Here is a 17,979-nt window from a genome sequence, read left to right on the forward strand (position 1 = left end):
CAACTAGATTGTCATGACATTAGTAATCACCATCATGACAACATGCAACACCAAATGGATTCTGTATTATCGTCATATGGTTTCAGAGTGCAACTTAAAATGGGCTTTTAAGGGGTCGATATAAAAAAGTTGGATATAAAAATAACGAACGTATTCAGTTTTTTGTATCACTGGCAAATCCGAATCCATTCAAATTAGGATAATTATTTACTCATTACCGGGCATATTCATCTACCAACCCATTACGCAAGACTTTTTTGTCGGAAACATGCACGGAGATCTAATCCGCAAGTTCAATGTAACATTCACCCATTCACTGGTAGAAAAATTCACCGAACAGTCGCAAACAGAAAATAGATAATTGATTCTTTCTCATCGGTGGATGTTCGGTGTGTTCGGCAACATTCAAGACTCGCTGGGATGTTTACACATAAAAATTTACTACACTGCTCTTCAGCTGATGATTCTATTTGCACTGTGACGTGACAAACTTTAATTTTAAATCACTATGTCTCTTCTAGTCTACAAACTGATGTCATCAGTTCTGCATACGTCTAAGCAAAGTTCCCGCCAACAATAAGAAGTATTAGAAATAACCCAGAATTCAAATATGTTAAATCGAAATTAGGATAAAAGTTAATTCTTAAATGAACTTAAATCTTCAATTGCCCAGTTGTTAAATCAATTTACTTACAGAACCTAGTGAAAAAATGCCCAGATGATTATAACGTATAGATCGTGTAATTCGATATAATAGTGCTGTAATTTCGTGTCTGCTAACTTCAGTAATCACAGAGATATAACGCTGCTTTGAAAAACACATCCAACAATTCAAAACACGCTTCGAGTTCTCTGTAAAGCATCTACTGCTGGTTCAATTTACCTGGAAGGGCACTTTTATTGGGAGTTTTCTCTTTTTCATCTAGTAATTCATCGACCTCATCGATTTCTACGCTTTCTGTTTCACCATCTTCATTCTTCAGGTCGATGCACACGGGAATGCCACCTAATTTATCGTCCAATTTTTCACCCATGTCTGATGTCTGTTTCGTCGCGTTGCACTCAAATTCTTTCTGTTCCAATACCGGGCCTTCTAGATTTTCATCTTTTTCCAAAATCGGCACGCTGGTTAACACATTTAGTCGACTACCTGCAATAAGGTATTGCACCGACTTGTATATGACAGAAAAGACATATTAACAAGATCAGTTCCTTAATGTTATATAATAAGGAAATACGTCAATATGTGGGTGACATTAAATATTCCACATTAGGCATGAAGCAACTCGGCCAGTAATTTATTAATATAAGTATGACGCACATATAACAATGGTCAATCTTCAACATGTCTGGACATGATGAAATAATGATTGGCGGAATTTGTCAAAAAGAATTTGAATGAAAGGACTAATAGAGAATGCTGCAGAGAGCAAAATTATCGAACAAACTCTGAAGACGTGATCAATACAACTATTTGTACATCTAGAAGCTGCATTCAGATGTTTGCTTAATTTCCGACCAATTCTAGTTTACAATATCGATGAAATAATTTTAATTAATAATTAGATTTCTAGGAAATTCATTTCATATTTTAACTGAAGAAGCTTGCATTTTTGCGAAAAGTTGTATTTAGAAACAATAAAGTATTTATTCTGATAATTCAAAAGGAAAATTCATCAGTGATGACGAAAATGAAGTATTCTATGGATGTGCATTTGTGGCACAGGACAACAGGACAACAAGAATTCTGATAATCCAAAGAAATATTTTGGATATCTAACCATTACACATATGAGGTACTAACTATGAAATTTAACTAAATTTAACTAAATTCACGCTGAAAATCAAATATACATACCTAATCATTTTTTAAAAGAGTTTAATGGTTTTTTGTAACAATTGGCCCAGATGTCACCATCAGTTAGTTCAAAATACCTACCGGTAGCTAAAATTGTCTATTCGATAATTTCCTTTTATATCTACAATTATCTGCAAAGGTCTTTAAGCCACACACTCATTTGTTTATTATGAATATAGAACCAAACAAATCTGATGTAGATAGAATTTTGCGATAAAATGTGTATTACTCAAATCGTCGATCTAATTGTGCTTTGGATGCACTTGTTACCTTGGAAACCGCATCATTCAAACTGCACCTTAGATTTTTTATTAAGAATGTATCTGTGATATCATGGATGCATGTTCTATTATAATAAACAGCACTTTCTAAAAAACATTTCCCAGCGACCAAGTGACACTCCTCAAAATACATGAAACTTAAATACGCTATTAGATGTATAGATACCAGAAACTCATACATAGAAGAGGAGGAAATTATACATGGCAAAATTAGAGTGACCCTTGGCAGAAATCAATCATGGAGCAGAACTACATCTAAGTAATACTTATTCTATTATAACACAGAAATATGAATTCTACAATTTCAAATATTTCAGATTTTTTTTGTTAACAATAGGACGGAATGAGAATGAAAGCACTTTAACCTATCATTCCATATTCATGTGAAGTGGGGTTTCAGTGCAAAATCATTCTTCAAACATTTGCCGTAAAATCTACAGCGATTGTTCTATTCTTCAAGTGTACTCAAACCGTTCAAACATTTACTAATGGATGCGTTCCGAGAGCGCGGGAAAGAGAGGAGAGCGAGAGGGAGAGGCCAGATCTGATGATAGAGAGAGAAGAGATATCACCGGGCTTTTAAAGACGCTGAATCAGTTTCCGATCTCAGCGGAGACAACCAGATTAACCACCCGTCATTATACTAATTGATCTGTTAGGTTAGTGTGTGATAGCGCAATTTCGACATTTTCTAATGACTACTTGTCAATGGTTGGACTAATTTTTTAGCTTTGGTACTTCTTAGAAAGTGTATGATATATCTCACAATTTAAAACAGATATAGACAGTTAGTGTATAAACAGTATGGCCTCTGTATGTGCCCAGTTCTACTCTCAATGTCAATTTAGTTACCAATAACTCACATTTTCAATTAGCGCATTGTAATTGAAACTTAATCGTCTTAAGCTAAATCATTTCTGCAAAACCCCTGTAGGACAAACAATCATGATAAAGATTTTGAATACTGAGCATTTTGTTTTTACAAAGCCCACAAATATTAGCTAAATCGTCTTAATTTCCGGGCAATATATAGCCTACACTTGCAAAACTATTGCAAATGGTTACAATTGAATATTTCAAAAGACATTTCAATAGAAATGAAGCATTAAGAGCCTACAGGGTAAAGCTTAAACATGAGTAATACCAGCATAACAAGCTCAGGAACAAGCTTTATGAACTAAGAGTTGCGAGAAGAGACAGAGAATAAAGACAAACCTACCTATCGTTGTTCTAGTAGTTGGTCGGCTTATCTTTGATGTACTCGTTGAAGGTGTCTACAAAAAATTAGATAATCTTATAAAATACAACACATTCGACACAAACTCAATTTTTCTAAAAAAAGGTTTTCTTCCCAAAATTCGTACGGACATGAATTTCCAGCAAATTGAAATAATCATGACAATCTAATTAGTGTCACGGACTTGCAGTTTCAGAAAACTTCATGAAGTGTTAGTTGCACCTTTTAAGATGCTTTGGACTTTGATTTTCTCTCATATATTCATTCAAATATGAAATGTCATTAATAGATTGTGTGTGAATAATTTTCCCACATTCATCAACAAAATGAACAGTTTCAATGCAGCGTCAACGAAAGATCAATGATGTTCATGAAAACACCGAATCAGCGGATCTGTTCAAGATGTTCAATTAAAGCTATGATTAATGATGTTAAACAATAGTCAGTATTGCGGTTGAAGCAAATTCTTTTGAATCAGGTCAAAATTTCTTTGTTTTGATTGAATTCACATTGCACCAGCCATCACTATAGTCGATTGATTTTCATTACTTTCATCATCATATTTTCAGTTATTCATGCATTGTGAGTAATGCTAAAATGAAAATATTTTCATAACCAGATAGATACACTACAGTTAAGTTATTGATATACGCCTTCCACTGTCCAATAGCTAAACGAAATACCCTTTTAAACAGTCCCAAATCACCAACAGCCTACAGACTGTTTTCTGCCCACATTGGGGCATTTATTCTATGACTAAGCGCTTGTTTTGTGAATTCTTTTATGTATATGATGACCTCAGTGGATATGAGTAACATTGTAAGTAATTTTGTAGGTGTAAATCGAGCATATGACTGAATAAAAAAAGTATTTTTCAATTAACTGTCAGTGCTAGTTATTGCACATGGAAAAGGTAGTTCAGGTGACACGCAACCCCTTTTTTGATGACATGATGACAAGTGCACCTCAAAACCACTTCGAAGTTTTTTAGTGTGCCTTTCCCACATATTAAGTTCTCAGAAGATCCTATCTTTCTGTCACCAACAACTCTGAAGATCAATCCTTGGTTTCAACGAATGTTTTGTTTTATATAATACAAATGAACTTCATTAATCAGTATGGATATATACGATACAATTACTTGCTGCCTAAGTCCAAAGGATATTATTGGCAATTTTGCTCATTATTTCAATGACGATCATACTGCACGCATACAGGGAGGTGCAAGAGATCTCGCTGCTGCATGCAACCAGGAATGACCAGACTCACAGAACCATAAAATACCTGTAAATCACACATTTAGTATCATTATTATGAGTGCTGCTGTTAGAAAAATGTCTACTGCTTCGTTTACATAACAGATTCTTGTAGGAACATAACTTAGGTCGAAATGGACTTAGGGGCATTTCAAAAATTACATAATGCATATGGGGAGGGGGCTGTCAAAAAGCTTGGTACAGATTGTTACAAAGGGTTGTCTCAACATCTGTTACATCACAAAATGCAAGTAGGCCTGCTCATATGTTATAATGTCAGAACTGGTGGACAATCAATATTAATGCTTTGTTAGCTTAACTGTAGGGCTACTATCACATGAACTGATAACCCCCTAAAAAATTAAAACTGTACCCGTAGGCATAGACATAATATTGATCATGTCATACTGGTACGTGATAAAGATTTTGACAAATAGTTGGGGGGGAGGTAACAATTGTTACGCAATATCATGGGGTGTCTGCCTAAATTTGTTACATCTTATTACAAGGGGTAGGGGTATGAAAATTTCCCCAAAAATGTAGTACCGGTACATAATTTTTGAACAGCCCCGATATATCCAAAAACTCTCTTCATTAGAGAACGAAAATGAAAACAGATGATTTATTCAAAGAGCCTCAGGTTTCTGCTGTCGGGTGGCTGTGAACATCTCACTAAGGCATACGTTCCTGTATTTCACCATATCACAGCAGTCGGGAGGAAGTGGGATCAAAGCCAAAACATTGTCGCGTTGTTTGAAACGCCTTGGGAAACAACAACAGCGCTGAACTAAAAAAGCGTAGCATGCCAAGAATGTTAGCACCGACAGCATTATAAATGAGCTTTCAAATGACAGCTTCACTTTAATGAAATCTTTGATGAAATCCGAGCGTTTAATTTGATTGCCGCAGAAACCAGTGCCTAACATGTCATCCATGGAATGAATTAAAGTGATATGGCACCTAAGCACGAATTTGAAATTTTTTCAGCCTATCAACGGCGTATTGATTGATTGATTGTAGTAGTCATACTGTAACTTTGTTTCAATTTTAGCTGAACCAACAGAAAGTACATTTTTATATCATATTCAAATGAGATGGATCATGTCGACCTTCACATTCATTTGCTTCTTTTACAGTAAAGACTTAATTAGAAAATTTCACAACCGTGATGACAATTTTCTCAGTCAATTTTACGATGGCTTCGGGTCATTTTCACTAATTATCGAAGTTTTTCAGCGACGAAGGCAGCCTGACTCGATTAACTTTACGGGCGTCATTCTAATCAAAAATAGAAATTTCAACTGACCTGTTTTGGAGAATCGGGAGGTGACGGGGAACCTTTGTGTTCGAATCTTGACCGGATATGAGCGATACTCCGTGAGAATACACTTCCACCTAATGACGGGACACGACTACTGCGATCTGCAAAATGTAGAAAAATATCAAACGTTCTGAATGATACTTGAGATTTTTAACAGGCGCATATATTCATGAAAAACATTTCTCCAATATGACAACACGTTTTCTATCGCATATATTCAATCATATTCATATTAGTGGTGAATAGACTGATTTTGTCAATACAACAAGAGCCTTTAAACAATCAAACACAGAACCAGTGAGACAAATAAAGACGGATATATACTTATATATACGTCGAGTTCGTCTTGAGAGATAGTGACGTCTGTCCTACCTTGGACAGTTAATTAAAGCATGGACTAGGACCTTGACAAATGATTACTCCAAGGTCCTAGTCCATGCTTTAATTAACTGGTTTCATTGCAAATACACTTATTTGGATAATATTATTGTTAATGGTATACACGCACATGCTTTGCTTTAATCAAATAAATTTTTTCTCGACATGGAAAGAGAGCATTTTCCCTGGATTAGATATAGAAGATAGGACCAGTCATGTTAATAGAATGATTTTAAAGGTTGCTAGATAATTGTCTTGCCACCGCGCTACTGGAAAGGGCGTGTATATGTCTTACACTACACATAGAAAGGCACACCTGTAGTTGAACACTTATTGTATGGTTATATTGGATATATATATATATATATATATATATATATATATATATATATATATATATATATATATATATATATATATATATATATATATATATATATATATATATTGACTGAAATTTAATGACAGGGCACGTTAGTTATTTGAGGAAAAATAGAGTTATATAGATATGGATTAAGAGTAATTTCTCGCCATCCTACTTCATATCCAACAATCTTCTGTTAAAACTGTTATTAATAAACAAACTTTTGACTCTCATTTAATACTCCCAACTTTGAAATCAGACTCAAGAGGTACTCTAAAAAACCTTCAAACCTTATAATTGAGGTGCAATAACACGAACAGATTCAGCTCATCTTATAAAAACTTTCAATCAAAGGTACTGGCAATGCGGTATGCGATAATTATGCCAGAGTGAAAAATGTGACCACACACCAACTTCAGGATCGCAAATTCAGGGAATAGAATACTTTGTTCTCTGAAATAGTTACTGCCGACACGGCCTCCAAAGCCCTTGATAGTAGATCCTCTTTACTCACTCATTGAAAAGAAAATTGAAAAACAAGCATGGAATTGATGTTGTGACAACAATTCGTGTTCAACTGACAGTTTCGAGAATCTTCAACCGGATGAAGGAACGGAACTTAAGCGGAAAAAAGATGTGGCAATGGCATCGCCGAACTTACCCTCGATATCTCTTCCAGTGCACTCCCTTATGTATTGTTTGTACATCACATCAAACTGAGACGACCAAAAGGTCCGAGTAGATACTAACAGATATAACACGTCACATCAGAAAAAGGTGTTCAAGTCCTGTCCCTCAAGCTATCATGATGCTTGTATGATCTATCAATGCGTTAATTTTCTGCTGGCAATAGCAACACCAACGAGCCTTAGTCATTAATGAGCCACGAGACCTAATACTGTCAAATGACAAAACAGTGTGACCACTACAGTTATTCAACAGTCACGCCTGGCCCAGGTAAGTCATTCATTAAGGACTATTTGGCTAGCCTTAGATTGTCTATAATATGATTTGCATACCTTGTACAAACTATGTTGGTATTAGTCAAGTTTCTAATGGCTCTACCACAGGCAATGACAACAAACGTTAATTGGCCACTATTATCATCTGAATTGATTTGTCCAGAATGTTTTCACCTTGCTTGGGAATCTATCAAATATTTCACGGATAATATTGTTATTAGAACCATAAATTAAAAAGCAAATACTTAAAGTATAATCTAAAAACCATTATGAAATTGATGATATAGAGTGATTCAGTGCTACAGTTTAAATTAAACTTAGTTCATTTCAGTATTTTAATTTTAGTATTCTAAATTTAGCACAGGTCAAATTATTATATATGAATTGCAACTGGTTCCAAGAAGTGTCTCACTTCACTTTGTTTAAACATTGTTTAGTATCGAGTGAGTGGTTTGCGTGAGGATACGCTCTCTAATTAGGCACTGACCAAATTCGACTTGGGCCTGATCTGCCGATCAATTTGGCTAGGGCCAAATCGTCATAAATTCGTTAGATCACTGAATTAAGCATCCAGCTCCTCGACGTAGGCAGCGTGCTTAAAATGTACAGGAAACATGAGACACCTGTGAAGTAAGCGGATAACACGGAGGTGGCTAAACAATAATTTACTAGGATTGTTAGACATCTCATAACAGTGGATCGTCTGCATCACCTGGGTCATTTCCAGTGTCTCAATAATCAGCCTTATCCTTCGATCTGAGATTTACCATTCGGCAAAAAGCTATATACGTATTTCTTGCTGAAATTTACTAACATACTTCAACTTCCCACTCGTTATCTACACCCATACAAGAATTTCTTTATTTCATTTCAAAAATAGTTCGTCAGTACTATCTTTAAATGCAGAAAACAAACTGCAGATGTAGTATTTGAGTCTGAAAAAGTTGACACAATTCATTCCAACTGAAGGAACTAAAGACAGATGTTATACCGTCAAGAAAAGAAAGTTACAATTTCGTTTATTCGTGATCTTTCACTCTGGGTACTAAATTCCATCATTTTTGTCAAGACAACACTGGCTAACCAGTAACTACCATCCAAATAATGAGGAATTACAAAGGAATTACAAACAGATAATTTGACATTGAAACATATGCAGCAATAATGCTAAAAATAGCCACTACCTTATTGCTAAAAAAGCAGCAAAATGCCAATAGAACTCAACGATGAAACCTTTCCAGTAAACAGCCAACAGCAAAATAATGATTGATAAATTACTATTCCAGAAAAATGGCAGCACAGATAGCAAACCGAACTTCTGAAGGATAGATAAGCTACAAAGCAATAGAAGAAACAAACTGCACTTTGCCCGAAGACCTAAGAATAGTTATGCATGGCAAAACCTTACACGCTGCCAATGTTTTATAGTCTTGTGACAACATCAAAACAGCAGAAATTGGCTCATTACAACAGGGCCTGAAAGATTTCTACATGCTATAACAGCAGTCAACCTTAGTCATACGACTTGTGAGAATAGTCGTTTTTTCATTAGATAAGCCAACTTCAATGGCAGTGCCACTACCCGGCTAAATGCACGTACCGAGATGTTTAAATTTCTATTCATCTTGAATACCTGTGTGAAGAGCGTAGACATTTTTCAAAGCGATGTTGAAATGAAACCAATTTGCCAATAAACCCCGCATCTGCTTCACCCGAAAACATTTCCAAACTGATTCAAAATACAAACCTCGTGACTTCGAAAAGGGCTGTAATCTGTAAGGAGGCCTTGAGTATGGAGAGGTAATTGTAAATTCATAACCACGATATAGCGCACTGACACAGGAAAAGGCAACCACTCATCATTATCGAATGTTCATTTTTTTAAGTGACGTCAGTATAATTCCTATTGTTATATTTGTACTTTGAAGTCATCGACGACATGAAAATAGTTTCCGCTGAATCATGTGCGTACGAATCACGTGCTTTTTATCGCTGAATGACGACAATGCATCTGTCATTAAACCTCATCACCTTAAAATATCATACAGTTCATGAAATCAGAGCTCAGTAACCCGAATTCGAAAATAGCTCGCATCAAATCATATGCAACTCGAGGTAATATACCGAGATGATAGACAATATCTGTGTAAGATGAATATACGAAAGAAATCCCAAAATAAATCAGCCAAAGATTAAAAGTTCAATGTTCAATAGTAAAAGAGTATATATTTGAGCAACATTTCAGCTAAAGAATATTAGCCATCATCAGGCGTACTGATGATGGCTAAATAGTCTTAAGCTAATAGTATGCCTGATGATGGCAAATAGTATTTCGCCAGAACATTGTTCAAATACATGTGTATATACTCTTTTACTATTGAACTTTTCATCTTCAGCTGATTTAACGTGGGATACAGGTAACTATCGCACGAGGTAATGTGATGACATTTATAACTGACACACAAAATTGAAAGTTAATTCGCCTTAGAAGCGTCGAAGATGAAATTGTGAAAGTTGCAACACATCAGCGCAGCGAACCATGCATTAAAGAGGAGCCAGCAGCAAGTTGTTTGACGGCTAACTGACTCGAGTGGAAACAATATACTGATGAAATCCTAGGTCCACTACCCCGGTCTCTGGTTTGATGTCTCGACATTTCATCTTCAACAGAGAGTTCATGCATATAATCGCTTATTGCAATTTTCTATTGCAGTTTTTTCGGTCGGAGATGAACCGAGTTGCTTCGTTATTGTCGATATACCGACCTCACTGCTGCAGCTAATGCCGACAACACCTTCAAAAAAATGTGACGTTTTACACCATGATAAGCTGCTTATCACAATTGGATAAATACACAAAATGAAAGAATGGTTTTATTTGAAATTTGAAAGATGTTGTTATTGAAATTGGTGTAAGTACGGTTGAATATTATGTAATGCAGCTAGATTCATTGAAACCATGGACGTATAAACTAGATTATCTATATGTTGAGACCAAGACCAATGTCCATCACTATCTTAGCTCCTTGAATGACTAAATTTGATCGATAGCATCCGTCTCTTTGAAGTATCTATTTCTGGAAAACGTTTTAACAATTCCTTAAGCGCCTCAAAGTATGATCAGACAAAAATGGCGCCTCGCATCATCTGCCCCCACAAGTTAATGTATAATGAATTAAGGTAGAACAAAGTTTATCAGATATTCAACACAAGACTAGTAAACACTCCATTAGATCAGGCATGCATATTAAATGCTACCGATGATCTGAATTTTAATGTATTGATCAGACATGATGAAGTCATTCATATAATAGTGTAAGGTGTTAATTCACTGGTAACCTTGGTATTCCTTCGTTCACATGAGGCACAAGAATCAATGTTACCAGCCAATCCACCGGAAAGACCATTTATATTAATTAGTGCCATAACCATCTCATCCTACAGCAGATCTCTTTGGTCAGTCAAACAACTAATAGACGTCTTGCCATAACGAAGATACCTTTAAGAGGTTATGAAAGATTCATCCCGCTAATACAGAACAAGGATGAATGCTTTAAATATCAGTATGGAACAATATCGCAAAATGGTCGTATTGTCTGCCAACAGTTCAATGAAGGGCGGTGTCCAGAAATAAATCTGATCCGATGATACAAATTCACAGCACACAAATTCATGCAGCTACATCAGTAACTCACAAAGACAAGAATCCAATCCAAATAGCCCTTGAGGACAGTTCTCTAGATATGCAGCGGATAATTTGACATAGCAAGAGGTGAAAATCATTATTGAAAGAAAGAAGGCAAACTGTATTTGGTTGGGAAAGACTTTATTGGGCTTCCGGGAAAGCCACAGCAGCACGAAAGGATTGGAAGTATCGATTTGCGAAGCACCGCAGAAAAATCACATTTGGAAAAAAATATCACTGTATCAGTAATTTTTAGGTGTGCCAGATGCAGGCTTATAAATACACATGAGAGACGTTTTACTATTCAGCGTCAGAAATACATTCAAATATGTAGGGTAGTTTGTGCGTTAGGGTATAAGAATGTTCCATCTCCACGATCCGCGCAAGTAAACCCGATGACAAATCAGCGAAAATTTCCACAACTCCCGAAGGTAAACACGTGAAAAATTGAAAAACCTGATATGCATTGTCATAACAACATCATCTAAATCAAGAAGTCAGTAAGAACCAATGTTTGCAAGGCACTTATCTGGCAGCGCGCATCCCGCTCATCCAGTATTAATCAAAAGACATATTTGTTTGAACAGTGATCTTCACTTTCTCCCGTACCCCTCGGATAAAGTTGGTATTTCATGGTTGGGTTCACTTTTCTGTCTTCAAGAAACTATTCTATATTAATAAAAAACCAGAGTTTTATCAAAATTCAATCTGTCATGTAGGGGAAGGAACTGACGTCGTTTTGACGATGCATATCAGGTTTTCAATTTTACACATGTTTACCTACGGGAGTTGCAGCAGCTTTCGCTTATTGTCATCGGTTAACCAGATCAATAAGATCTCATTTTCAGGAACTGATGATGTAGAAAACTTTCTATTTCACAATTCTAACATTTTGATATTCGAAAAATGTACTTCGCTAGTTAATAGCACGAAACTAGCAGAAATTTTGAATAAATTGATGGAGATGTCCCCTCAATTTTAAAGGGGCTGCATTCATTGCTTAGTGTATGACATCGTGGCTGCTCCCAGAAAATATAGAAAATTTAAGCTTAATTTTGTTGTTTCTATTTTTCACATTAGCTCAATATATTTCAAAGCAGTTATCAGCATCAATAGATCATTGACATCCACTCTCGTAGGGGCAGCAGATATTTTATAAAGGGTGGCTGATTTTCAGAGGTAGATGTGAAGATGAAAGTGGTGGCCACCCCTCTGAAACCTGTTGTGGAGACAACTAATATCCGATCTTCAGGAACTCATTCAAATTCATATAGCAATTTGATCTGTCGGTTTAATGGAAAATGCTGTGCATACTCTAAATAATAATGAAGCGATTAATTCAATTGCTGTAAGAGTGGAATTCTCAAGGCAGGATCGAGAAACGAAGATAGTGCTCTCAAGATTGGTTTCGTCGCTAGACTGAAAGATGCTGAATATTCACCCGAAAACAAGCTCTTCTTTGTGTCAGTAATATCTGAAGACAGCCGGGCAATATGAGCAATATTGAATATTCTCTATCGTGTATTTTTTCCCCAGTACAGCGATCCATCATTGGAAAAAATCCATTTCAATTTTAACATCAATTGAAAGCAAAATAGATTTCTTAAAGCACCGCTGTCGTGATCGGAGATCTTCGTGTAATTATACTAGGAGATGCTCGGTACCTCATTTCCCTTTCTACCAATGTCTCTGACATTCTTCCGTGGAATGATAGTGAGCTTAAGATAGCTTGTAAAATATTCAAATGATCCCGGGACTGACAGGTTGACGCAGTGAAATGGAAATAATCTCTGAGCAATGATTGAAAAAAAGAGGACAAAAATGTTGTCTGTTGGCCTGATAACATTTTTTTGAGTTTTCAGTTAAACTACATAAAATCTGGGTGAAAATAATTCACCCAGAAAATGGAGAAATATTGCAACGTTAGAAAATGAATCTAATATCAAATACCCAAATAGTTTGGGACTAATTCAAAGTAGATTCATTGGAACTTTGAACTACATCTTTTGTAAGGAAAAGTTATTGAAGTCATAATTAATTTTCCTAATTAATTATCATTACCCCTCCTATATTAGGTTCATCGTAAAGGGATGTATTTCATTTATCTATCTGATTTAATTGTTAGTTGGTTATTTCTGATGCATTGATACATTCTTTGCAATTTACAAAACAACATTTCATGATTGTGTATACCAAAGATAGAATAATCCCTTTTCCAGTATGGGCATAAGATTACTGCAGACCTTCGCTTTCAAGAAAAGAAATACATTACGATCAATTTCTATAAAAAGACATCCGATTGTGGTCAATACGTAAACAACAAATACATAAACCGAAACTAAGAATTGCTAGCATTAAATGAGGAAAATTAATCACACAAAATTTCATCGACATCTTTTCTCCGGTGACAACATTTATCACTTAAAAGTCTCACCTCCCGACATATTTCATTGATCAGAATATACGACGATGTAGATATTACTAACTCCTTCGCGTTGATGAGGAAATTAATTATCGAAAAGGAATGACTTTAAACGAGAGAGGATTAATCCGTAGTCCGGTGCGACCGCTAATGAGTGTGACTGGTTGACTGCTGCGAGATTAACGTATACACCTGATATTATTACAACTACTACTACAACCCGGCGATGTTGTCGTCCTTTCTCCTCCTCGCAACCACTCTACTGCGCACAGTTTACAGCTCAACTGTGACTGGTTGCCACAGATTTCACAGCTCTAATAAGTCGACTCGATGATGGCGTATCGCCTGCGATATTAATTTATAAGTAAACACTTCGCTGCTTCTAACGCCGCGCGATTTGCAAAAGGACATCGTTGCGCGATGGCTTTGAACGATCTTTATTCGGCGCTATTAGATTCTTAACACGTTCATATGTAAACATTTGAGATGTCGGTTTCATCGATTCGGTCATTGGTTCGACAAATATGCTTCGTTTTTATACCGCGTTTATTTTCAGAGATGTCGACGGATGGAACAGACTCAACCAGTCACCGACGTTTTATAGCCGTTTACAAACCGATGATGATGATCAAGTGGAGGTTGGATGGTCGAGTCGTGCGCCGCACGAAATGCAGTTTACGTCTTTCTAGAGTAATTGCTTCTTCTTCGTGCCGGAGCAGTTTTAACGACTCCGGAGTCGACGGCGCTAACAGCGTAAACGTACCTCCACAAATCAATGGCGAAAGTTCGCGTTTAATGCATCCGCGATTTGTCGATGACTTTCAGCTCAATAAACAACTCGTCTATGGCGACAATAAAACAGAGATAATATTGAAATCCATCGTTTTCATTAACGACTGATGAAGTCATTCGGAAATTAGTAAACGGGCATAAAACACGGGCTATAAATGCATAACAATAAAATTACTCCGAACTCAGTCTTGACGATACCGCACTGTTTAATAACTCAGCTATATGATAAAGCTCTCTATCGATCGAGGTAAGACACGAGGCTTTAAATCAATTATCATTCTCCTTTTACATTGCTTCAAATCTTTTGGAAGAGTAAATTATGCGCGCAAAACTTTTCTGCATCGCAAACAACAACAACAACATGACGTCCGTCGAAGAAATTGAATTAAATATCAGCGGCATAATGAGATCGTTACAGTAGTACTGGAACTAAATGTAATCAGCGTAAGCCCGAGGCGGTGTCTTAGTTGAAACCTGTTCATCATTGCAGTTCCAACAACCCCATTTGTACGAATGCGATGCCCGACTTCAGTACAAGAATCATCAGTAATATCGTCTAGCATTCAAGGACGCGCATGATTGGGACGACTGCGATCATTGGGAATTATGAGACACGATCTGATTCCATTTGTCCTCGTTGATGTTCTAAATATAGACGCATCGTGAATCTAATAAGAGGTGCATTCGATGAATAATACATATACACTCCTTGAAATTTAATTATCTACCATGTTTCATCTTAGAAAACATGGCGACAAAAATCGTTAAGTTTTGTCATCGAAATACATGCATTAATAATTCATTTGATAGTAAACGTTTTCTTGACATGCATAATACAGATAGCCTCGAGGTTAGTAAGTAAACCGATGATTGCTCCACCACTCGGGCCTTATTAGACCAACCTATTGCTTACTAATAGCAGTTTTCTACCCCTGTAGGGCATCCTGCGTTATTTATAGCAGCAATATCTGCAACAACTTTTTCCAGAACTTTCCTAAAGACATTTTTGCCAATGGATATTGCATATTGCATAAAAAGAGGATTTCATTAAGATAAAGCATCAGGTCAACACAGAGACAAATTTAGCCAACAGAGCATCAAAAACTCTTTGGAAGACTAATTCTCTCCTGTTGGTCTTTTGGAAACCTCTGAGATATTGATGTGATGAACTCTCCTCCGAGATGAGTGTTTTACGCATTTCCTTACCTTCTCCACAGCCACACATGGATCAATCTGACCATTACATGTGCCACAAGACACTCATAAGAAGGCAATAAGATGACACACCGTAGCTTGAGAGCCATTTCAAAAGGAAATGTAGCCGAATCCTGAGATAAATGATGTGGTTTTTCTGTCTGCCTGTTATTTCCTCTGACTCGCAGTAAATGGCAGATCATGTAAGTGAAAAGTTCTGAACTGCAAAATCTCATATTAAACTTCCATTAGAAGCCAAATCAAATTAAGCCAAACCAATTAGAGGGCAAATAAAAAGAATTGATGTCTTAAAAACCTTATAAAAAATAATCCCAGACGCGGATCCAGCTTACCACCATCATTAGTTGCTTGAGCGGCACTCATGGATTTTTCAAGAACTATTTTTTTGATATATCAAACACAAGCCGATTTATGTTCGATGTATAATGGATCAATGTGTGGAAAATTAAATTGAATTAAACGTCCCCTGAAAAACTTAGGATGCATCTGGCGGGGGTAAAATTCTAAAATGTTCTGGGGAGGACCCCCACACAGCCCTTAAGGTCCGGTGATATTCAGACTAACAGGCTGGATCCGCCCCTGAATCCAGGCATTTCCCATTGGAACCCTGTATATTGGATTATTTCATTTAAACAAAATACATAAGTCGAATTCAGCATACAGACTTCAATACGAATCAACATATTATAAGTCGGTCTCAATCAATGTTAAGGAGAAAGAATTCCACATGCAGGAGTGTCTTTAATGGATTCACCGGCCAGAAATCTTCTAATCAATTCCAACTTCAAAGACACGTCGTTGCCGGAATTAAAATATAGCAAATTAATGGATGTTATCAAAAACCGAGGCCGGTACCGCTGCACGCCAGGATCGATAGAACCGAATGAATAGCATGAAAGTGAATAGCAACAAGCAAATCTATCGATTTTCACTGACAGATGAAACTTAACACGTATTGCTATTTGTTAAGACATAAAAACATCGTACATCAATATATTCGATATCTTCAATATCAAAAAGAGAGAAAACTCGAGTTTAGAACGATCTTAGATGTATAAGTAGCTTTTAACTTCTTGACTATCCTAGCCAATTCTTAGCAAATTTGACATCTAAAGGATAAAATTGCCACTCCTGACGCAAGCAGACCTAATATGATAGTACATTAGACCAGGGAGGTGGAAGTGAACTCCCACCTCCCCTGGTTAGACCAAGGACGTCGTCTAGTTTATTCGTCCATGGTTAGACCAAGGAAGGTGTTCTCCCACACCCAGTTAGACAGGCTCAAATGAATAATGAACTTGATTTTCAAAATTTTCGTCATTCTAAAAGTATCAATTTTGTGACGTATGTTAACTGCACTGCACCATGGACTCGTCAACAGCACGAGTTCGACAATGGAATATCTTGACTTAGTAGTAGAGCTGTAATTGAATCAATGAAGCTTTTATTGAGATCAGTATGGTTGATAGTCAGTGCACGTGGGTATATTTCCATCTTGTTTCATAAAAAAGTTCTGCTAGTAGGTAGAATTACACCTTTAGCGGCCTGGCTACGATTTAGACGACGAAAGCGCAATAAATATCGTTCATGTGAAAAAAGGCGAACTAGTAATTGCCAATCAGAGCCTTGAAAGGGTAAATCATTGCCACTTTATTGGTAATAGAGCATTCCCCATAGGGTAGCTCGTAGGACATTTGTCGATGCGTGTACAAGATGTCTCTTGCTTCACTCTTATAAACAGATGCTGACATATTGAGCTATGATCCTGGCCCAGTACTCAAATAGTATTGGTTCTCCGCACTAATAGATATAATAACACTATCTCTGAAAACTAATCGTCTTAAAGTTGAGAGTAAAAGCTAAAAATGAACTCCGAACGAGCTTTACCTCATAATACTATGAACCTCTTAATTCTAAAAATAAAACATAAATCGCTTTGTCTAGGATTAATTTAAGAAGATCGCTCTTCTATAACTGAATCAAATCATGAATATGTCAATGGCATCTAGCTACGTAGTATACTAAACATAATCTTTGACAATACATGTCATCTTCAATATACAATATTTTCAATAATTTTCCTGAGAAATTCCACACATTTGCTTAACCAGGCCCCACCCATTCATTAGTGAAGTTCACAGGTTCAGTCCATGTTGATCCTGGGCTTTCATCATTATTCCTAGTGATGGTGAATATCAAGTAAATGAAT

The 17,979-nt window shown here is 36.4% G+C and overlaps 1 protein-coding gene across 1 annotated transcript in view; it reads right to left on the minus strand.

The window, feature by feature from the left end:
• The window catches only part of LOC141906143 (uncharacterized), a 33,589-nt gene that overhangs the window by 3,808 nt on the left and 11,802 nt on the right, over positions 1-17,979 (minus strand). Inside the window, exons 9-11 of the mRNA XM_074795359.1 lie at positions 5,939-6,054; positions 3,355-3,413; positions 884-1,146 (exon numbers count right to left, since the gene is read on the minus strand). Coding sequence (XP_074651460.1) covers positions 884-1,146; positions 3,355-3,413; positions 5,939-6,054 — 438 coding nt within the window. The remainder of the gene's footprint in view (positions 1-883; positions 1,147-3,354; positions 3,414-5,938; positions 6,055-17,979) is intronic.

Source organism: Tubulanus polymorphus, chromosome 1 (assembly GCF_964204645.1).
Source record: "Tubulanus polymorphus chromosome 1, tnTubPoly1.2, whole genome shotgun sequence".
Lineage (NCBI taxonomy): Eukaryota > Metazoa > Nemertea > Palaeonemertea > Tubulaniformes > Tubulanidae > Tubulanus > Tubulanus polymorphus.